At 43.3% G+C, this 22,863-nt stretch overlaps 1 protein-coding gene across 1 annotated transcript; it reads left to right on the top strand.

Moving 5' to 3' along the window:
• The first annotated feature begins 1,056 nt into the window (after nucleotides 1-1,056).
• ZBTB11 (zinc finger and BTB domain containing 11) lies at nucleotides 1,057-21,329 on the top strand. Its single transcript, XM_081859641.1, has 11 exons — nucleotides 1,057-2,110; nucleotides 4,663-4,898; nucleotides 5,048-5,279; nucleotides 6,708-7,576; nucleotides 10,844-11,023; nucleotides 12,611-12,844; nucleotides 14,254-14,398; nucleotides 15,703-15,820; nucleotides 17,365-17,523; nucleotides 17,894-18,069; nucleotides 18,969-21,329. The coding sequence occupies exons 1-11, from the start codon at nucleotides 1,801-1,803 to the stop codon at nucleotides 19,475-19,477; spliced, it is 3,168 nt and encodes a 1,055-aa protein (XP_081715767.1). The 5' UTR covers nucleotides 1,057-1,800; the 3' UTR covers nucleotides 19,478-21,329.
• The last annotated feature ends 1,534 nt before the right edge of the window (nucleotides 21,330-22,863 follow it).

Raw genomic sequence — 22,863 nt, 5'->3', positions numbered from 1 at the left:
AGTGGTAAAGCACATGCCTTGTGTGATAGGAATTTTGAGGTCTTAGATATATGGTAATGTTCATAACCGCACGTACATAGATCAGCACAGGAAGACTGACCTGAAGCCATTTTGATTCCTAAACTGAGCAAATGTTTTCTCCGCAAGGTCAAAGTGGAAAAGCCTCCCCATTGTCTTTTCCTTCACAAATCCTGTCTTAAGTGTATGTCTGTGTTTGAATAGGGTGTGAGCCTGTGACATGGCCCAGGAACTAAGTATCATTACCAAAGATTGGCCAGGCTCCCCAGGCAATCCAATCAAGTAACCTGCCAGACAGGAGATAAACAAGGACAGGAGAAAAACATTCAAGTTTCTGTTTAGACCGCCTTTTCTGTGATGTAGGTATGATGTATCTGAGGGGTGGTCTTAGGTTACACCCCTTCTGTGATGTATGCATGATGTTTCTGGGGGTGGTCTTGATCTACAGGGTGGCAAGTCTTTATAAGGCCTTGCACACCATTTTTTTGGGTTTCTCCTCTGCTGCAGGTGAGGGAAGCACCCCGTTGCAACAGATCAATAAAGATCAAGCTTACTAGCTGCTTTGTTCAGGGAAGTTTTTAACGTGTGATATTTACTGTATTTTTGCTTTCTATGGAAGCTGCCCAGAGTGGCTGGGGAGGCCCAGCCAGATGGGCGGGGTATAAATAATAAATTATTATTATTATATTATTATTATTTGCTTCTCAATATTCTCTGGTTGGCCTCTGTTATCTTCTACCAATAGGGAACCTATGTAAGGACTCTATATGGGCTTTTGGATACCCCATAAGGGAAAAGGGCAATTTTTGTTTACAACACTTGCATACAAATTTTTTTAACAGGACGAGTCGTTTGTTAGTACTGTAGACGAAACGGAGCTAGACGCTCCAAAGTTGTCCCTAGGTAATGACTTCAGAGTTGTCTCATCCAATAGAACAAGAAATCTAAAACCAAAGATTCAGCAATCTTCAAACGAGGCAATTCAATAAATTAGCTATTGATCTTTCAATAAATTATTTTACATTGAGTTTACAATTTATTATGCAGCCATACGAGTACTTTCGATAAAAGAACAAACACAGTTAAGTACACTGGAACGTTTGGATGGGATATTTTGCCTGCTTTAACGATGGCGGCGGCAGCCAAAACACCGGCCCTAGTATCGCCTGCGCCTAAGCAGCCACTAACCCGAGCCGAAGCAGGCATCACTTGCCCGCTCCAAAGATGGCGGCATTTCCCCCGCCCCCAAACCCCTTCCCTCATCTCCGTTGAGGGCTAGGCGACATCTATCCCTGACCTCACTTCCGCTTGTGCAGCAGCCATTTTGTCTTTCCGTTGATCCTGCTGCCCGAGCTTCTTCCTCCCACCCGTCGCCGCGGACCGCGAAACTCCAGTTCCACCCCCTGGGGCCTGACTCTTAGTCTAGACCCGACGGCTTGCTTTTTACCCCGCCAGGCAACTTGCTTTGCCCCCCATCACCGTCGCCCTCCCCCCCCTGCTCCCCGTTCTCGCTTTCCCCACCCAGCCACCCACCCCGGTCCCGTCTCCTTCGGGGCAACCTGTGACAGGAGACGCTTCCCCCACCCCAGCCTCCCCGTCCCCCTTCGCCTCCCAGGGACCCCAAGTGCGCACCCCGCCTCCCTCAGACGGCTCGGGTGTCCCGATCCTCCCTCCGCCGCCGTGGGGGCGAGAGAGAGAAGCGAGCCTAGGGAAAGCGAGTGAGGAGGAGGGCAAGGTCCCGGCGGGCGGGCAGGCGGGCGTCCCTCCCTCGCGCGCCCGGCCATGTCGAGCGAGGAGAGCTACCTGGCCATCCTGCGCTACCTGACCAACGAGCGCGAGCCTTACGCGCCGGGCACCGAGGGCAACGCCAAGCGCAAGATCCGCAAGGCGGCCGCCTGCTACGTGGTGCGCGGCGGGACCCTCTACTACCAGCGCCGGCAGCGGGACCAGCAGCGCTTCGCCGAGCTCGAGGTGGTGCTGCAGGCCGAGCGACGCGCCCGCCTCATCCGAGCGGCGCATCTGGAGCCCGACGGCGCCCACCGGACGCGCCTGCAGACCTGGCAGCGCCTCTCCAAGCGCTACTGGTGGCGAGGTGAGCGGGGAAAGGGGCGGGGGGGTTGAGCGGGGAAGCGACGGGTCTCCGGGCCCGAGCGAGCCAAGCGACGCGCGCGCCACTCGCCCGCCACACCTCCTGCTCCGGGCTTGGAGCGAGGAGCGCCGCCCCTGGTCTAGGCGGACGGAGCTGCTGCAAGACGGGTCGGAGGGGAGCGAGCGGTTGGCTGTGTCCTAGGACGAACTCGGAGGAGGAGGGGTTCCGCTTAAACACACACACACACACACACACACACACACACACACACAGACAGACAGACACAAAATCCCCCACCGAATGCACCCGAGTCTCGTTCCTTAGTGAGCATGTGCTCGCCTGTGGTTAAGGTAGCCTGTCCGGCCCCACTGCAGCATCCCTTGCAGTCAATGGGTGATGTTGACAAGAAGGATGGTGGGCTGCTTTGTGGATTTTGGCTGTGGCACCGAGTCTTAAAGTGAAAAAGGTGAATCAGTCACTAACCTGATTTTCAGGTGTCTTCAGCTCAGTGTGTGCCCCCCCCAATACATTTTGAAACTTAGGTAGATGCCTCCTTTTTGTTTTAACGTTTATCATTTTACATAGCTCACTTGTGTTCAGAGGGCTTTGCCCTGATCTGGTTCTCACGACTCCCAATTAAGACACCCCAGCCACTTGTCCTCCCTGTTTGTTTTCCTATTTGTCATGTTAAGCTGAGCCATAGTTTGGCTTAGCATGTTGGCCAAACCCAAGGCTCACGGTTTGGCTCTATCCAAGGTTTATCCTTTAACCAAGCAATATCATGATTTGACTGGGAGACCTAAACCATGATTTAGGAGCAGCATGGTGGCTGGGGTCTCCTCTCCAGGAGCCTTAGTGTTCGTTCTAAGCCATGATTTGGCTCGGTGTGGCAAGCACAATAGTCAAGTGGTCAGTAGTATGCCTATATGGGAAGTCTAGTTTCAACTGTGCTCAATGGGAAACAAGTTCTGCTGATTTCAGCAGATCTTCAAGTAAGTTCCTATTTCCAGATGAAAAAAATCTGTTCCAACCAACTGGATTAATTTTTGAGTAAACGAGTTGACTGCAAGTTGTTTTTTTAAATCTTGGAAGCACACTTTGTTTTTGCAAGGTTTTTTCTTTTTCTTTTGCATAACTATAAAGAGCAAAAACAAGAGTAGACATTAACATGGTTAAGTGGATAGTCAGCTGTATGGAATGTGCTAGTGTGTTCATTAGATAATATAACTGTTTCAGAGAAGATCTAATACAGTGGACCTGCAGAGACATTAATGGTTTAAAAACAATTATTAAGAATATTTTAATTCAAAATATGAGGTTTTCCTGTATATCTAGCACAGTATCTTATTTGGGGTTTGTTTTTAAAAGCCTGTAATGGGAGGACCACACAGAAAGAAGACTAGCAACTTCAAGCATATAAATATAGCAACTCACTGCTGTGTAGGCAGAGGACCAACTTGGTAGGGATTGTAGACTCTAAACATTGTCTACAAAGGACAAAAAAAACCACCTTTAGCAGCATTATGCACAGGCTTGCTTGTGAACCAGGAACATTTCTCAGAGGGTCAAAGAATGTGACTTGGCAATCCATCTAACAAAGACATATCTGCTGAAGAACTTCCTGTGCTGTTGGTTCCAAAGTGTGGGGATTGCAAAAGAAAAAAAGTGGTGGGCAGGCCCATGTTGCATGGATATGTGTGCAGCTTTCAGCAAGTGCATCATTATCATGATTTGGCACATGGATCAGGAGGAAGGGTCAAGTAGGCAACATTGAGATGCAGCTTGAAGGAGTGGATGTCTTGAATTCATGCATGCAACTCTGATTTGCACTAAGTCACACAAGGAGGTCTGGTAGAAGGTGGAATTGTTGATTCTTGATTATTCTGTTTCCATACCAAGACCATGTAGGTCTTGAAAGACCTACATTGGCTCCCAGTACGTTTCTGAGCACAATTCAAAGTGTTGGTGCTGACCTTTAAAGCCCTAAACAGCCATACGGCTGACAGATATACGGTCCAGTATATCTGAAGGAGCGTCTCCTCCCCCATCATTCTGCCCGGACACTGAGGTCCAGCTCCGAGGGCCTTCTGGCAGTTCCCTCACTGCGAGAGGCCAAGTTACAGGGAACCAGGCAGAGGGCCTTCTCGGTAGTGGCACCCGCCCTGTGGAACACCCTCCCATCAGATGTCAAAGCAATAAACATCTACCTGACATTCAGAAGACATCTGAAGGCAGCCCTGTTCAGGGAAGTTTTTAATATGTGACATTTTAGTGTATCTTTCATCTTTCTTGGAAGCCGCCCAGAGTGGCTGGGGAAACCCAGCCAGATGGGCAGGGTACAAATAATAAATAATAATAATAATAATAATAATAATAATAATAATAATAATAATTATACAGTCTGAGTGGAATTATCATCAAAATGAAAGACAAATGTTCTTATTTTCTAGAATTACATGCTGAATATTACCTGAAAGGGCAAAGGTGAATACATCCTTTTTTGCATCAACAAAGCAATATTTACAATGTTTTTGTTTTTGCATGCGTTTCTTTAGGTATTCTGAAGCAAGTTAAAGATTATATTAAGGAATGTAGCAAATGCCAGGAAAAATTGGATCGTTCCAGATCTTTGTCTGATCCTTCTGAAATGCTGGAAGAACTAGGTTTAGACACAATATCTCACGAAGATAGTAATGAAACAGATGATGAATTAAGTAACTCAGCGTCGCTTCCAGCAGCTTTGCCAAAACCTGTGAAAAAGAAGCCAATAGCCAAACATGAGCTTGTTTTTGTAAGTAACTTTTTATACAATCTGGTACCAAGGTTTATTTTATATTTGTATTACTTAATGATGTAAATAAAAGATTTAAGCTAGGATTTACAAGTAAACAAAGTTTAAACACACTGCTTGTTACTTTTTCTTTTTTAAAAAAATCCCAGGTTGATAGTAAAGGTCTTGTGAAACAAACTTCTCCAAAGCATTCTCTGTCAGTCTTAAACCAACTGAATCAGCAGCGGCTTTCCAGTCAGTTTTGTGATGTTACTTTGCTTATTGAAGGTGAAGTGCACAAAGCACACAAATCTATATTGGCAGCCAACAGTGAGTACTTCAGAGAACTTTTCATCGAAAAAGGAGCTATTTCCAGTCATGAAGCTGTGGTGGATCTTTCAGGTAAACTGATCTAAGCAAAAACAACAACCCATAAATAATTGGGGTTTTTTTTGGGGGGGGGGGCTATTCAGAATTTGTTTGGTTAAATAGAAAAGATGTTGAAAACCTGTAGGGTGTCTTGTCCCGTCCCCCCACCCCCAACACCATCAAAGAGGACTGAATGATTTCATTTTGTCTGTTTGCATACTCTGCTTAGATTGACAGGTAGCTGATTTAGTCAGACAAATTTCCCCAGCTGGTTTATTTATTTAATAGATCTTTACCCTGCCCTTTCAGGAGAAGAAACTCCCCCAAGGCTTATAGTACTTCTTTATTAAGTATATTAATTACAGATCAAAAATATTGAAATAACCAGATAAAAGCAGCAGAGAGCAGTGACGCACATTAAAAATTAATAAAACTCTGAACAAAACAGAAGTTTGTAAAGATATGCTGAAAGGCTGATAGCAACAAGGCCATACATACTTCCCTACAGAGAAAATTCCACAAGATGTTGGGTCACTGCTGAAATGAGCCTGTTTGATGCTTGCCATATTATAAACCGCCCTGTGATCTTTGGATGAAGTGTGGTATAGAAATTATATGTATGAATGATCAACCTTGATGGAAGGCCAGAAAGCTGTTTGTGAGCAGCATGCATGGCTATATACATGGCCTGATCCAGCAGGGCTGCCCTTCAAGACATGCATACCATTCAGTATGCTATGCTGTCTCCAGAACTAAGTCCCAGAGTTTCTTTGTTTCTGCTGGCATTTCATATGCACAAACAGGAGGAGCTAACAGGGTGTGGTAGTAGAGGACGGAGATGCCAGGGACACAGAACTACTGCTGTTGATATGTGAGTAAGGAGGTTGTCCAGAGTGTATGGGAGAAGTTTCATTAGATCCCAAATACAGGGAATAATATACTGCTATACTGCCCATATTTAGAAATCACACAGCCAGAGACATAAGACATTAAAACAAAGTGAACTTAAAGAAACTAGAGAGTGTTACATTTTGCTAAAGAAAAGCCTCTTAAGCATGTTTCAAACAAATGGAACATCTCTCTTTCTGCTTGTATAGTTTCTCCAAAAAATATGTTAGGGGTTCCTATTCAGTAGAGACCAGAGCAGGCAACTTTTACTTTGAGAGGGCTTCTGGGACTGTCATATGGATAGGGCACACAGTGTCTTATTTATAAAATCCTTCAGCTGCACTTCTAAGGTATTCCTCTCAAAGTTGCATAATTTGTCCTGGCAGTATTCATTTTCTCTTCAGAACTCCAAGAATGTGGTCATACAAATCAAAAATTATCCCTGAGGACTTTGTTCATATGGCTTGAGGCTGTTATTATGGTTAGCTGGTAATGAACAGAACCAGCAATTTATTTCTAAATAGTGAACATCTCTTAAAACCCTTTTGTCACCTTCTTCCTTATTTGTTGCAGGCTTTCGCAAGGCCAGCTTCCTCCCTTTGCTAGAATTTGCTTATACCTCAGAGCTGACGTTTGATTTCTGCAATATGGCAGCAGTAGCTGAGCTGGCCCAACATCTCGTCATGACAGAAGTCCTGGAAATCTGTGAAAATGTGCACAAACAAATGGAAGATAAACAAATCACAGTGTACCAAAAAGGAGATGTTCAGATAGTTGAGGTAGCGCAAAGTCTTTTAGAGCAAAACGAAAGTGAGGTAGCTCAGAATCTTTCAGAGCAGAACGAAAGCCCATTGAACCCAGTGGACAGCGTGGAGCAGCCTTTACCTACAGAAGATGCTGTAGCAACTGTGAATGGAACATGTTCGAGTACTGATGTGGAAGAAATGGCTACGCCTGAGGCTGCACCACAAGCTGCTTCAGAACCTCTCGTGGACAATCCTCCAGAGCCTCTAGAGCAATCTACTTGTGTCGAAATGACCGAAACTGAAGAAAAAACCCAAATCGAAGAATGTACTGCAAGTCAGACTGTTTCTGTAGTGCAGTCAGAGCCTCCAGCAGCAGAACAAGTCATTATCAGCACTCGGGCAGAAAGCGATACTGATCAGAACGATGGAAGTGAACAAAACGCGATCAGCGAAGCAAATGCAGATGCTGCCTCTGAAGATAATCGGGAAGGACTTAAGCGAAAACGTGGCAGGCCATGTAAAATGCAGAGCACTCCTCAGTCTCAGTCAGAGACCTCCGTTTCCGGTGAAGATGACACCTACAAAAGCAAGCTACGTCAGCGTTCTGTGAGTGAGGGAGGCTATATCAAGTTGCACAAGGGCATTGAGAAAAAACTACAAAATAGAAAGCCGGCAGCCAAATCAGCCATTCAGCAGGTATGCTCAAAATCTTACCGTCCAAAAAACTTTCTTTGTGTCCACTGAGCTATTTGTTTGCTTGCTTGTTTGTTTGTAGTAATAAGGATATATCTTTGCTTCCCTTTCTTGCATTTCAATCCCAGCAAGGCTTCCAAGGTGGTTTACAATAAAAAATAATTTTTAAAGATGTAATGTATACAAAATCGTAACATCATCAGATGTAATGATTAAAACAGTCAACAAAAGTAAATTCAACAGTACAAGAAAACAATTCCAGTTCCACTGTCCATTTGCGATCTCGCTGCTTCCTGCTGTACCCTTAATATCAGGGGCAGACATAAGAGGGCCTTGCCAGAGCATGTGAATTCACTAGAAAGATATGTAGGAGATATTCAAGGACCGCTTTTCCCCATATCAAGGTCTAGGGTGGCAACCTGAGTACAGGCCTTTTCTCTGATGACTCCCTGTTTATAGAATGCTCCCCCCAGGAAGGCTAGCCTGTTGCCATCCTTATATATCTTTAGGCACCAAGCAAACAAAACCTTTCCTTTATAACCAGGATTTTGCCTTCAGCTATCTTTGGCCTTTTAGAAGTGGTTGGGATGTTTTTAATATATTTCTGTTTCCTCTTCATTGAAATATATCTGTGTGGGGTTTCTTGTCTATTTGTTTGGTTGTAAGTTCCTTTGGCCTGGGCGAGATAAAGCGACGGACAAATTTAATAAATGATGATGATGATGATTTCACTGTGAATATGCCCTGACTTGTTCCTTCCTTTCAGGAGGCTTATTGCAACATTTGAGAACCTATGAATTAATGTGTAGAAGCCTTGAGTAAGCACAGCCTACATGTAAACTACTTGTACAGTGGTACCTCGGGTTACATACGCTTCAGGTTACATACGCTTCAGTTTATAGCACGGGTGTCAAACACAAGGCCCGCGGGCTGAATCCGGCCCGCCAGACCTCGTCATGTGGCCCGTGTAGCCGCCGCCGGCCGCCAGCCTTCACCTTTTATTCTCGCTTTTTTTTTTTACACAAGAAAGTTTACATGGTGCGGCTCCCTACTCGCCTCCCCCCATCGCTCTTAAGGACGTGGCTGCTGCTTCAAATGTCCCCGCGTCTCTTAACTTGCGCCTTCGTCCTTGGAGGCCGAAGCGAGGCGGGCAGCTGGCTTCTCTCTCCCGCTCACTGCTCAAAAAGAGCGAGCGGAAAGTCAGGTCTCTCCGCGCCGCAGAGGGGGAGTCTTTCTCCTCGGAGAAACTTTTTTATTCCAGCCTTGGATCTTCTCCAGGGATGCTGGATCCCGGCGTGCAAACTCGCCCTGCGGGAGGCGTCCTCTTCTCCGCGCTGGATTTCACCAGCCCGGGGCTTCCCTTCCTCTTCATTTCGCCTCCCTCTCCATCTTTGCACAGCCAGCCTTTCCAGGACCGACGATGCCCGTGATCAAGTTGTTCTTTGGGAATAATGGGTGGCTGGTGGGGGGGGGGTGAGTGGGAGAGAGAGAGAGGCGCGCGCGCACACACTCCAAACACCCTTAAAATAAATGTAAAGTGGGGGCGGCGATGATGATGGCCGTGATGGGAGGGGGCTGTGTTCCCTGGCACCCCTCCGCTCCCCACCCCCCACCGCCACTTCCTCCTTCTCCTCCTCCTCCTCCTCTTGCAATTTCGTGGCAAGCCAAGCGAGGAAGGCGATCTGGCGCCCGGCTCTCTATCTCAGCTCCACAAGTTGGACTCCGCACCCGTGCAGCGGCGCTGGGCGGTTCTCCCCGCCTTCTGGCACATGTCTGTCCCGCTGGCACATTCCTGGGAGGAGATCAGACGCGGCTCCTTGCAGCCCTTCCATCAGTCGGTCACACGATTGGGCGGCTCGCTCTCCGCCCTGCCAGCAGCTCCGCCTTGATCTCTCCCTCCCGTCTCGGGGAAGGAAAGGAAGAAGCCGGAGATCCAGTTGCAGGCAGCGCACTCGCGCGCTTTCGCCTTTTGCGCTATGCAATGGCACCCCGAGATGGGGGGGGGCAGGGGAATTAGCCAAGGAAAATGAGAGTGCACAAGGCATGTTGATGCTTTCCTATCAGAGCGCGCTCTCTCTCTCGCTCTCTCTCTCTCTCTCTCTCTCTCCCCCCCCCCCACACACACATTTTATTTACAGCCCCATGCCGTGTATGTTTACTCAGAAGCCAGCCTCACTTTCTTCGACAGGAGTTTCAAGTAAATGCACTTAGGATTGCAGCAATTGTCTCATTAGGGCTCATTCTTTGTAACAACTTTGTTTCCTAGTTCTGCTGGATCACTCAGCGGCCTTTGATACAATCAACCATAACATCCTTCTGGACCGTCTACATTGTTACAAAAAACAGTAATAATTGAATGCAGTGACAATAATTTATGATAATAAAGAGTGGACACATAGTCCTACAGATACAACCGGCACTTTGAGGGTGACCAAACTGCTGATGCGGCCCCCGATGAATTTGAGTTTGACACCCCTGGTTTATAGACTCCGCTAACCCAGAAATAGTACCCCAGGTTAAAAATTTAGCTTCAGGAGGAGAACAGAAATCGTGCTCCGGCGGCGTGGCGGCAGTAGGAGGCCCCATTAGCTAAAGTGGTGCTTCAGATTAAGAACAGTTTCAGGTTAAGAACGGACTTCTGGAACGAATTAAGTACTTAACCCGAGGTACCACTGTAGAGTGGTTTGGTAATGTGTAAGCAGAAAACTGTAATCACAGCTTCACCATGACATGCCTCTTAATTCAAAACTAGATTTGTGCTCCATTATTGCTCGCTTTGGTCATTGCAGCTCCTACGTTGCTCTATATAGAGGTGAGCATGCACCAAATAGCGTTGCTCCTTGGAGTCTACATGTACAGCATGAACATCTGTAGCAAAGGATATGGCAGACATACAGCTGTACATGTTAAGACCTCAGTGTGACCTGGGACCCCAATCACGTAGAATTCTAGTTGTACACACTAACGCTTTGGTGTTAACATACATTGGTGCTGTACACACAGAAAACAGGTGCTGGAATAACCTGGGATGCTTCTGCTCCTGTGGGGGCTCACATGTCTGAAGAGGGCTCACATGTTGTTGAATTCTGAGCTAATAGGAGCATGTAGGTTTTGTGGGGAATATCACATATATCTTCCTCATACCCCTTTGCTAAAATTGCTGAAATATTTTAAAAGAAAACGTCCTTTGCTATTCTACTTGGGTTGTTGTTTTTACAGTCCCTCCCTCCCCCTATGTAATGTTAATTGTAACCAATCCTTTTCAATTAGGTTGCCATGAAGCTAGTGCAAAGAGGCAAGAAGATGAAGCAGCCCAAGAGAGAGACTACAGAGCACAGTGAGACAGAAACTCAGCACAAATGTGGTGAATGTGGAATGGTTTTTCAGAGGCGTTATGCTCTTATAATGCACACGTTGAAGCATGAAAGGACAAAGAATTTTAAATGTCCAGTAAGTTTCCCCTTAAAATTACTCTAAAGTGGCACTTCTGTAGCAATGCTTGTTCATGCATGTATTACTGAATTTTATTTTTTTATTTTTAAAAATTGTACAAATTACCATTTAATACAGAGTTTTAAAATGGCTCAAATGTTATGTAAATGTTAACAATAAATTAAAAGCATCACGCGATTGAACGTTCCCTAAGATTTGTCATTCAATAACTTAGGAAATATAGACAATCTTTCAATAAATCTGTTGGTTTTGTTAATCTGTGTTGTCCTAGAATATATTAATTTAAACAGTCTCTCAGTAAACCATAATCTCTCAAACCAATATACAGTATTGTTAGAGGAACATTGTTTCCCCCTGTTGTTTTTTGCTAAAATTGTTTGGTTGCTTCTAGCAAATTGACATCTGTAACTGTGTTTTTTAATAACCCCAGTAGTATCTTAGGCTACCAAGGGTTAGGGTACCCTAGTGTTTTTGTAACTGATTATATTACATAGAGGGACGCGGGTGGCGCTGTGGGTAATAGCCTCAGTGCCTAGGACTTGCCGATCGAAAGGTCGGCGGTTCGAATCCCCGCGGCGGGGTGCGCTCCCGTTGCTCGGTCCCAGCGCCTGCCAACCTAGCAGTTCGAAAGCACCCCCGGGTGCAAGTAGATAAATAGGGACCGCTTACTGGCGGGAAGTTAAACGGCTGTGTGCTGCGCTGGCTCGCCAGACGCAGCTTTGTCACGCTGGCCACATGACCCGGAAGTGTCTCCGGACAGCGCTGGCCCCCGGCCTCTTAAGTGAGATGGGCACACAACCCTAGAGTCGGATACGACTGGCCCATACAGGCAGGGGTACCTTTACCTTTACCTTATATTTCAAAAGTTCTGAAAGATAGGAAATTCCCAATATATGTGCAAAAATATCTGCCTGTGTCATCCCACAGCTCCAGCAATTGTCCTGTCCTTTTCTATAAATCAGGTTTAATGTGTATGGTGTTAAATTCCATTGCTATTAGATTTTAAAATTTCCCTTTCAATTTGCTGAAACTAGCTTGGCTAGGAAATGAGTACATAAGCATTTCCATTCATCAGTTCTTGTTTCATGTCCAACATCTCTCTATTCTTTAAATGCTAGATTAATTGAGTTGTGTACAGCCTACCACTTCCCTTTGATAATCCATTTGGGATTTAACATTGCAATAATCTCCCAGCATGGTTTCTCAAAAGATAACAATTCCAACTTAAACTCTCATCACTGCTCTTAAATATGTTTCAGTTCTCCAGTCAGATAGCTTAGATTCATAGTCTCTAGATCTTGGAGTGTTACAAGGCAAATGTTGTCGCCATTCCTGTCTGCAATTTGTAATATATATAAAGTGGAACAGACTTTTAGAATTTGAGTTGTCACAGATCTCTTAGTCAGATCTATGCATTGCTATTTATACATTACTTTTATCTGTAAGGTCTGCAAACCTAGAAGTAAGTCTGGAGAGTAGATGGAGAGAACTCTTCCAGCTACAAAACTGTTACATGAATGTTGATCTCTGATTCTTAGTGTTAAGATTTCAAGTGACATATCAAAACCATTTCATGTTTCTCAGCTGTGCAAAAAAGAGTTTCAGTATGGTGCCTCGCTGCGAGCCCACCTTGTTCGCCATACCCGAAAAAACGAAGTGACTGTTGCAACTGCCAGTATAGAGGAGAGTGGTGCAGCTATGAAGGGCAGAACTAAACGGGAGTTTATCTGTGATATATGTGGAAGAAGTTTGCCTAAACTCTACTCTCTGAGAATCCATATGTTGAAACATACAGGTGTAAAGCCACATGCATGTAAGGTAAAAGTAATGCTTTATGGTCTCACATTTTTGATGTATTTCTTGCAATATTTTAGCCATGTGGCTTAAAGCTTACATGAAGTTCAATTGCTATCTGAAAGTAACAGAATTCATAACAATGAATACTGCTGAAATGAAGGAAAAGTGGATGGGAACTTTGTGTTAAGTTTTAATGTAGCCTAGAAAAACCTTGAAAAACTTCAGTATTAGGCTGTGAAACCTTTCATGAATTATAAACCATAGTTGAAATCTTGATTCTGCAATACTTCAAAAAGGTGGATGCTGTGGCCACCATGTTTCATTTACTTAATCCCAAAGGCCTAGATTTCAGTTTGAACTCGCATTGGCTCCAGTGATACCTAAATAATATTTAGCTAAGTCATACTCAGAGTAGACATCTACAGAGTAGAGTTGAAATCAACTGAGGTAAGTTACTGAAGCCTATTGATTTCATTGTGTCTGCTCTGCGACTAATGTTGATATCACCCAGCCAGTTTGGCTTTTATATGCATTGGGTGAAATCCAATGCTGCCATTCCACTGGCAGAACAGCTTTTGATTCAGCAGTGGTGTCTGTGTGCTCCTGAAATATTCTGAGCGACCTGTTCTTGAAGACCTCCCAACAGCCCACTGGAGGGTTGTGAGGGCTGCAGAGGGAATGGACCTGGGAGGAAATCGCCTTTTCTTACGTTAGCTGATGCCTCCACTGAATCAAAAGCTATTATGTGAGCAGAACAGTAGCGATTGATTTCATTGATTATAAAAACATCTCATTACATTTGCAGGTGTACCATAGGTGTTGGGAGTTTAGTAGGCAGACTTGCTACATTTATTTATCTGTTTTGCAATTTTCAAGATTGAAATTTGAATTGGTCATGCTAGGTTTCTAAGATCATCAATTATTATCTCAGTTTGCGCTGTCATTAAAGGGTATGCATTACCTAAAAAAGATTTCTCAGGTGCTCTCTGTCTCTCTGGAGCTTTGAGTTTTACTGGAATAAGTTTTTTGTTCATCACTGAAATGCTAAACTACTTCTTCAGGTACAAATTGTGGGCTGTATCCAACTAAGTAGATCTGCTAGCACAAGGATTTCTGCTTTCACACGGGAGGTTTGCCACCCTCTCTTCTCCCACATGTCCACTCCGCACTCCCTAAATCTGCTCCAGAGGATTGGGAAGCCCCCCAGAACAGATTTAAGGGGGCACAGGGAGAGGAGAGGGAGATGAAGCAGCCAAAGGTAGTTGCACTAGTGGATCTGTTTAATTGGATACTAAATCCCTTTGTCTTCTTGTCCCTTAGTTTTGCCATAAAACTACTCTTACTTTACCATCTAATGCTTCCTTTATCATAGGTAGTTGCTGTCTGTTTGGAGGGATGGTAACATTTGCTGACAATTTGATCTCTTGCAGATTTGTGGAAAGTCGTTTACTTACAAACACGGTTTAAAGATGCACCTCGCGCTCCATGAGGCACAGAAGCAGTTTAAATGTGAATTGTGTGATAAGTCTTTTGTCACAAAAAGAAGTCTTCAGGAGCATATAAGCATTCACACAGGTAAATGAGAGAGACCCTTTCTTATTAAGGAAAAAGTAACACCTGCACTATGCTTTCATGGGTGTATAAACTGAATGCACTCAAACCACAAATATTTAGCTAGTGGTTTCAGTTCAGTTCAGCATTCCAGCCATAAGTGATGAGGGAGCTGAGAGACTAGAGCTCTCCTGTTTCAATTTTCAACTGGCAGCTTTGAATCGGTATATTAAATTCAGCTTTATTTTATATTAATTGCTTATTTTATGAACATTTTTGCTGATTCATGGTGTTAACAGTTGAATCAGCTAAAAAAGGGGAATGAAATTATTTTCTCCGCATCCCTTACCACAACTTATCTCCCATTTGTCTGTAGCACAGGGTGAGGCTTTTCCCTTTGTCTTCTTTGTAGTCCCGCAGTCTCTTTTCTGTAGCCACTGCCTAACTGTTCATCATCTCCTGTGAGCTTCTTCCATTTCCACAGAACCATATCTCTACAAATTTCTCTACAATTCTGATGCCTTCTTGGCCCTGTTCTCATTCTTTTCTTCTGCCTTAGCTGGCTTCTTCTAAAGAATGTTTGAATTATTGGTCAGTGGAATTGTTAGTCAATTATTCAATGCCTAAATATTTTTCCTACATATGTAAAAAGACTGGAGTGTGGTGCAACATGCCTTAGCTGCCCCTGTGCCATAATTGTCAACAACATATCTACCTACTCTCAACTTTCTTTCATCCCATTTGCTGCCTCTACTCCCTTTCCTAGTGAATATTCTTCTTTTTCTTCTTTGTTAAACTTGTATACCACCTTTCACCTGAAGATCACAGTGCAGTACACAGCATAAAAAAAACAAAACAAGAACAAAAAATACATAATTAAAAAACATAGCATTTTGCTGACAATGGACTCCAAAACTTCGGTCTTGTTATAGCCTACACTGCCTGGTAGATGGAGCCTAGTTGGGCTGTCAGTCAGTCAGTCAGCAGAGACTGGAGTGGGAAAGGATTCTTTCTGAGGACCAAAGATGCAAAAAAAGGCTGGCTTCCTCAAGAGGAGGAATTCCAGCAGCTGTGGAGGAGGGCCAGATGAACAGCTCACTTCTTCCACTGATGGTCTCTAGCTGCTACTACCTCTGAGAGCAAAGTATCTATTTTCCTCAGCTAACCTCCTTCCTGTTATATTTGCTTGCATTGTCTTCTCTCATATTTTAGGCAAAACCATGCAAGGAAATGCATTTCAAAAGCATTTTTAATGTTAATTTTGTTTTTTTGCCTTAAGTTGAATACAATAGCATCTATTAAAGCCATTGCCGCTATTATTTTGTCAGGAGAATCAAAATACTTTTGCTCACACTGTGGAAAGTCTTTCCATAGAGCTTCAGGACTTAGCAAGCATATAAAGAAACACCAGCCAAAACCTGAAATTCGGGGATATCAGTGTACTCAGTAAGTATGAAAAGAATTGCAAGCCTTTAAATGTTTTAAGTATATTTTTGCCAATTTCAGTGGGTATCAAAATGAATTCCCATGTTACTTTTACAGAAATCTGCCAGGCTGTTTCAGGCAAGCCATGCCCGCTCCACAAAATATGATGTCATGTGTGGGGTAGATAAGGGTGAGGCTTGGCTCCCTGCTTCCCAGACACCTGATATTGAGATTATCTCAGTTGGTAGAGCATGAGACTCTTAATCTCAGGGTTGTGGATCCTGTATTGCAGGAGGGTTTGGACTATATAATCCGTGTGGTCCCTTTCCAACTCAACGATTCTATAGCAACCAGCTGGCTGTTGGGCACATCAGAAGTGCCATACAAAGCACTTTGCACTTTGCAAGTGCTTTCTGCACATCACTTCTCAAGTGCCCAACAACCAGCTCACTGTGAGGCAATTGGGAAGCGCTGCACCGAGTGCTTTGCAAACCTTGTGCTTGGCGCTTCCCAAGCACTGAGTGCCGGGCTTCCAAAGCTTGCTCACTGTGCGCAGGCAGCTCTTTCCAAACATCTGACAATTAGCTGGTTGTCAGGTGTTTGGGAAGGGTGGCACACAAGGCTGAGCAAGCCCTTCAAACTGCTTCTCCCCCCTGGACCAACTTTTACAGGTGTCAATTGCTCAAGGCCACTTTGATTTCAGACACGTGATTGGTCCTGCCCATCTGTCAAAGGTGGGCTACAGTGGTGGTTGGGAGATGAAGACCTGGCCCACCAAGCCAAAACTGTTTTCCACCCCTGGTATAGATTATATGTGGTTTTAATGTGAAAGCAGAGTTTTGCTCTTATCACACTTCATTTCTTATGACTTGTACAGGGTGAGTCCTTTAAAAGAGGCCCCATGGATACAGAATACACATGTTCCATGGGGCATCTTTTAAATGACTCACCCAGTACAATGTAACTTGTGATAGCATAGGGGTGAGTGAGTGGCTGTGGGTTTCTTAGGGAAGGAGAGTTGATTTGTGTTTAAAAGGCATGGGAACAATTTTTCAGTAGAAAATTTGGGCTTCAAAATCAGACTCTCTTCTTTTTTACAAAAAGTTTTATTTATGTTATATTACACTTTGTAGCTAAGACCACTATAAATAAAACAAGCTTGCTTGTCAAGAAAAAAAGAAAGCAAGTGAATAAAAAAAAAAGGGGGGGGGAATCAAACTGTTTTCTATAAGGGTAGAGGATTAGCCCGTCATCAGACTTTTATAGCATAGCAAGTTGGGCCATACTTTTGTCAAGTATTAGACACCTGTTAATGGGGATTATTTTTATAGGTTTTAAATTTTTTGACTAACATTAATTTCAGTGTATCTATTCTTTTCCTTCCTTTGGGAAGAAAAGCAGGACAGAAATATAATAAATAAAAATAAGCAACTCTCCAGATCCAGCCCATAGTTATATTAACATGAAATAACAGTCTAGTTGGGCATGCAGCTTATAGCTGTACCTCAAATACCTTTCCCTGTAGGCTCCGTTAACGAAATGTGTACAATTGTGTACTGTTTCAGATGTGAGAAAAGTTTCTATGAACCCCGAGATCTCCGACAGCACATGAACAAGCATCTTGGAGTGAAACCATTCCAGTGCCAATCCTGTGGAAAGTGCTATAGTTGGAAAAAAGATTGGTATTCTCATGTGAAGTCCCATTCTGTTACTGAGCCTTACAGGTAAATCAAGTAAACTAGTCTAAGCTTTGAATAAATACTCAGATGATAAAGACCTGTAGCCATGTCAGTGTGTACTTCATAATTCTGCTTGTGCATAATGGAATGACTTTTGGATGCATATTTTAAAATTCTGTGTCATACCATCAGGAATGATTAATATAAAGTATTTTGATTATCGCCTCAACTTAGCCACTAGACTTCCTACAGCTTCTTAAAGTTTCTTAATATGTTAAAAGGCAGCTTTGTACTCACCAAGTAATCTGATTGGGGTAAAAATGACTTCCCAGCCCAAATACTTATTATTCTAAGAGTTATAAATACTTTTAGGACTTTTCTATCCTGCACTAATTGTCTTCTCTCATTTTTTTAGGTGCAATGTGTGTGGCAAAGAATTCTATGAGAAAGCTTTGTACAGAAGGCATGTCAAGAAAGCAACTCATGGGAAAAAAGGAAGAGCAAAGCAAAATTTGGAACGTATTTGTGAGCACTGTGGGAGAAAATTCACCCAGCTTCGGGAGTACAGAAGACACATGAACAACCATGAGGGTAAATCTGACAAGTTTAATTTTAAGAATAGTGCCATGTTTCAATAAATGAACAAAAATTGGGACTTAGAAAACATTAAATTTAAGGGGGAAAAGGTTCCAGTCAGCACTGGGTATAAATAAATGGTGCATCTATGAAATGACGAAAAATTAATGAACAAATGAGACTATCATACAGTAGCCAGACTGCCATGATTTTCTTAGCTCGCTATAATTTTTCCACATAAATCTTTGTAGCGGACTTCAGTGACTGTCAAGTATGCTTTATGAATCCAGCCCATGGACCTGATTAGACCCACTAGGGCTCCCCATTGGGCCTGCAATGCCATTTTGGACATGCCCAATGTCTTCAGGTGTGGGGCAGGAAAGAAACCTGGCTCAGCTGAAAGGGCATTTGCAGACCAAGCAGCTGATCAGTGTTGCATGGAAAGCCTTAAGCAAAGCACTGAGCAAGGTCTCAGTCAGCTGATTGTTGGCTCTTCAGAAGCACCTTTCAAAGCATTGTGCAAGAGCACTTTGAAAGGGGCTCCTGAAGACACCTGGGGGCAAAAGGTGACTGGGTGTCATGTGCCAAAGTTTGCCCACAATACGGGAGGGTAACCATTTGATCCACTGGCCAGATCCAATCGTCCACCCATGCAGTAAATCGTTAAGGAAAGTATTGTAATGTTAATAAAAACACTATTTCAACAAAGGTTCAAATGCAGAAAACACTCCAAGTGGCTGGTAGCAATATATTGTAACATGGGCAGATGAAAAAAGAGTGAGTACTCTGTTGTAATTTGGGGGTCTGAACTAATTGATACAGGAGTATTTCTTAATTACTCTTTTGGTAACCAGTAGGTTTTCCTTAGCTTTTCAAATGTTGTTACCTCCTTTCTTTCTTATTTTGTTAAATAGGTGTTAAACCCTTTGAATGCCTGACCTGTGGAGTGGCTTGGGCTGATGCACGTTCTTTAAAGCGCCACGTACGGTCACACACTGGAGAGAGGCCTTACGTTTGTCCAGTATGCAATGAAGCCTACATAGATGCCCGTACCTTAAGGAAGCACATGACCAAGTTCCACCGGGATTATGTACCTTGTAAAATTATGCTGGAAAAGGACACACTTCAGTTTCATAATCAGGGAACCCAAGTAGAACATGCCATCAGCATTCTAACATCTGATGTGCCAGAACAAGAAACAGAGGTTTGCAGTGAAGAGATTGAAACAGTAGTAGTGACTGAAGAAACACTGGAAACAGATGCAACTGCTGAAGACTGTACAACAGTTTCCACACTTTCTGACCAAAGTATCATGCAGGTTGTCAATTATGTGTTGGCACAACAAGGACAGAAAATGACTGAGGTCACGGAAGCCATTCAAACTGTAGAAGTGGAGGTAGAACATGTTTCTGATCCGGACTGAATACAAAAGTTCATGAATAAGGAAGGTGTCCTGGGTGAAGCGGCATGCAATTATCAAAGTATTAACCATCGTACTGGTTGGATTTTTACAGTAGTAGCTCCAGAACACTGCTCAGAGTTTCTTGAATGTGTAATACCAACCTCTGTAATAAAACGCAAAATCAAAGACTTTCCATATAAGCCATGGACATGTACTAAGACTACTGATCAGTTGTAATCACTTAGTAAAATCTCAAAAATAAAGTCATTGGTGTGGTAGTGTTAGGTATGTTGTAGTTTTTGTTTTCCCCTCTGCAGTTTGCTTTTACAGTGGTACCATGGGTTAAGAATTTAATTCATTCTGGAGGTCCACTTTAGCTAATGGGGCTAAGTTTTTAACCCGAGGTACTATTTCTGGGTTAGCGGAGTCTGTAACCTGAAGCGTCTGTAACCAGAGGTACCACTGTATACTGCTGTTTTGGCTTTGTTGGGCAGTTTGGTAGGCTACGGAGTTGTGCCAGTCACTTAAAAACTCAGCTATGTTTGAAGTTCACTGAAAAGCAGGATAAGAGTTTGATCTGCAAGTTTACCTATGAACCTGTTATCAATATAGATGAATATTCTGATCATGGGAAGGACTGAGGCGGTGAGTTGTACTCCAGTGCGTATGTTGGGGCAAATCTCTGCTGCATTGTACATTCCTGCACTTTTTCAGTTTTGTCTCTTGCATAACCTGTAAAAGTACTTTTAAGATTGCATGTCCTACAACTAGCAAACATATTTGTATACTTTTTATATATATGCTGGTGCAATTATGCTTCATTAAGAGCACTGTAAACAAAGAAAAACTAAGGAATGTGCTGTGTATATGAAAGCCAAGAGTGCTTATTTTATTTTGTTGTACATTTCAACTTTCATGAAACCTAACTTTTGTATATGCAGTTTTGAGAGGTAAGGAATTAAAGCCTAGTTGCCAAGATTAATAATTTTAAAAAGAAAAACTTGACCCATTAAGAGTTAAATGCAAAAGAGCACCATAGGGTTCCAATTGAGTTGTTTATCAAACCATAATGGATGAAATCTATATCCATAGCAGTGATATTGAGCTACTGTCAGTAAACTCTAATCAAGCCAATTACTATTTATTATAGAGGCTTGAAGTTTGTATTTGTAAAGAAATTAATTTCTGAATCAATTAGGAGCTAAGCTGTTACCTGTTCTCTGTAAAAACAGACCAACAGAACCAATGCCTTATATGAAGTACAGCATCTCCTCCCATAATGGGGATATCGAGTCTTTGTTTTCTGCAGATTATAAGTGGTGATTGTCTCTTGTAAAGCTACCAGTAACAATTTGCTGAAGCAGAAAGCAAAATTGTTTAGTGTCTGTAAATTATGTATACCTTGATTAGTCATATATTCAAGAAAACTATTCACAAGGACTATAGAACTCAGTATGCTTGTTAAAAAAACAAATTGTAACCATGTGAAACATGAAGGCAAGGGACGTGTAATGGGAGCAGACTTGGCTACAGGTTCTAGCCCCCCCCCTACTTTAAAAATACAGTCAAGCCAGCGATTAAATGGGTATAAGCACAACCATGTGGATCCAGTATGGCAACATCTGTGTCAGTGGCAATGTGGCTTCATCTCAAAAGTTGTTTAAAATATTATAGTGTCAGTAATGATGTCTGCTTCTAAACATTCTAAATTGTTTACTGTACACATAACTAATTGAGGCTTTCACCTATCTTAAAAGCATCATGAAATTCCAGTTGAAATTCTGATACCTGGCAACAGTAAACTTACAGGGGTCCAAGCTTTCATCTGTCTCACTTTGTTTTCATTAAACAAAGGATAGCCAGTTAAAGAATACTGTTGTGTTATGTTGCTAGTTGGTGTGAGAAAAGATGTGAAGTTGTTTGTTGTTCAGTCATGATGTATTTGAAACATTGCTTCCTCCAGTGACGGCAAGAAGCCCTGCTATAGCAGAAATTTAAATTCTCAGGATTATATCAACCTACAGTATAAGTATTTTAGTCTTGACCTTAAATCTAAACACAATTTTTAATAGTAGAAACAAACCAGAGCTTGTTTAAAACTGGAAAAGTATCCCTGTACTGTTATATTAGTATGCATGTATATGGTAAGAAAAAGAAAAGAGCTACTGGGATGTAATTTCTCTGTTCAAAGGATAGGAGAGGCTATTCTTTCACAAAGTGGTTACATTGTAGGTAATGAACTGGAAGGGGTAGGACCTCTGGAAGGCGCACATTATGCTCTTTCTGGAGTAATTTGTCCACCTTTGGTCGCCACCCTGCACTCAGCTCTCACTAGTGGCTACTAGAAGCTGTCAGCCTGAAACAGTGACCATACCCTGGGAAATGGCTTCAACTGGCCAGCTAAACCAGGTGAGGGTTGGTGATGGGTCTCAAACCCTCAGTAAGGTAGGGGCTTCCCCTGCATGTGAATACAGGCTCTGGCAGATTTAGTGGACAAGACCAATAGTGGGTCCAATAGTCAAGGTGGTGGTTTCTGCACGTGCTGTAGACAGATGTGAGGGGCAGATGGTGCTTGCCAACCTGGGAAGGTAGCCCATCTAGGAGAAGGAAAACTGATTTTAAACCTCTGCTGCCCTGTAGAAGAAAAGACTAAGGAGTAAACCCTCAAGAGTGGAGTCCCTAGATGGTTGGATGGCACCCTGAATGCCTCCTTCCAGCAACTCCTGCAGCCAAGCTCTGCTTTCCTTTGAACCACATCAGCAAGGGGTCTTGTAATGTCTTGGCAGCTCAGAACCTCCATACGCACTGCCCAGACTTGAGCCCCAAGGCGGTCACTTCAATACTGCTAAAGCAGCGATTTGACTTCACCCCTGGAGGTGCATTCCATTGTCTCTCGAGACAGATGCCAACAACACAGAAGGGGAGAGAAATGGAAGGATAAACAGGCTAGAATAGGCAACTGGCTTGGTTACAGAAAAGCAACCTTCTTGCATGCAGGTGCCCTTCAGATTTTTGGACTACAGCTCCCATAATCTCTTAAGCATTGGCCATGATGAGAGCTGCAGTCCAGAACATCTGAAGGGTTGGGGAAGGTTGCAATATAGCATTGGAGGCTAAGGTATTGTCAAAATATTAACTCCTCAGAGCAAAGAGGAACCATCCATTACCCTGGTGCTGCAGCAGATGACATCACTATCGCTCTAATAGTCCTGAAGCTGTACTCCCTTCTTAACTATACCACTTACAATGGCAAGAGGTAGCACTAGCAATTGGTGTCATGCCTGACAGATACCTTCCACTGGACAAACCCAGGTTCATCATAGGCTTTGACAGCTACTGAAGTCAATAGGGAGTTTCGACTAGAGCAGAAATCTTGCAGCCAGTAGTCTTCCTCTGCTGGGTTAAAA

Source organism: Podarcis erhardii, assembly GCF_964252035.2.
Source record: "Podarcis erhardii genome assembly, chromosome: 4".
Lineage (NCBI taxonomy): Eukaryota > Metazoa > Chordata > Lepidosauria > Squamata > Lacertidae > Podarcis > Podarcis erhardii.
Note: the sequence above shows the minus strand (reverse complement) of the source record. Positions and strands in the feature narration are given on the sequence as shown.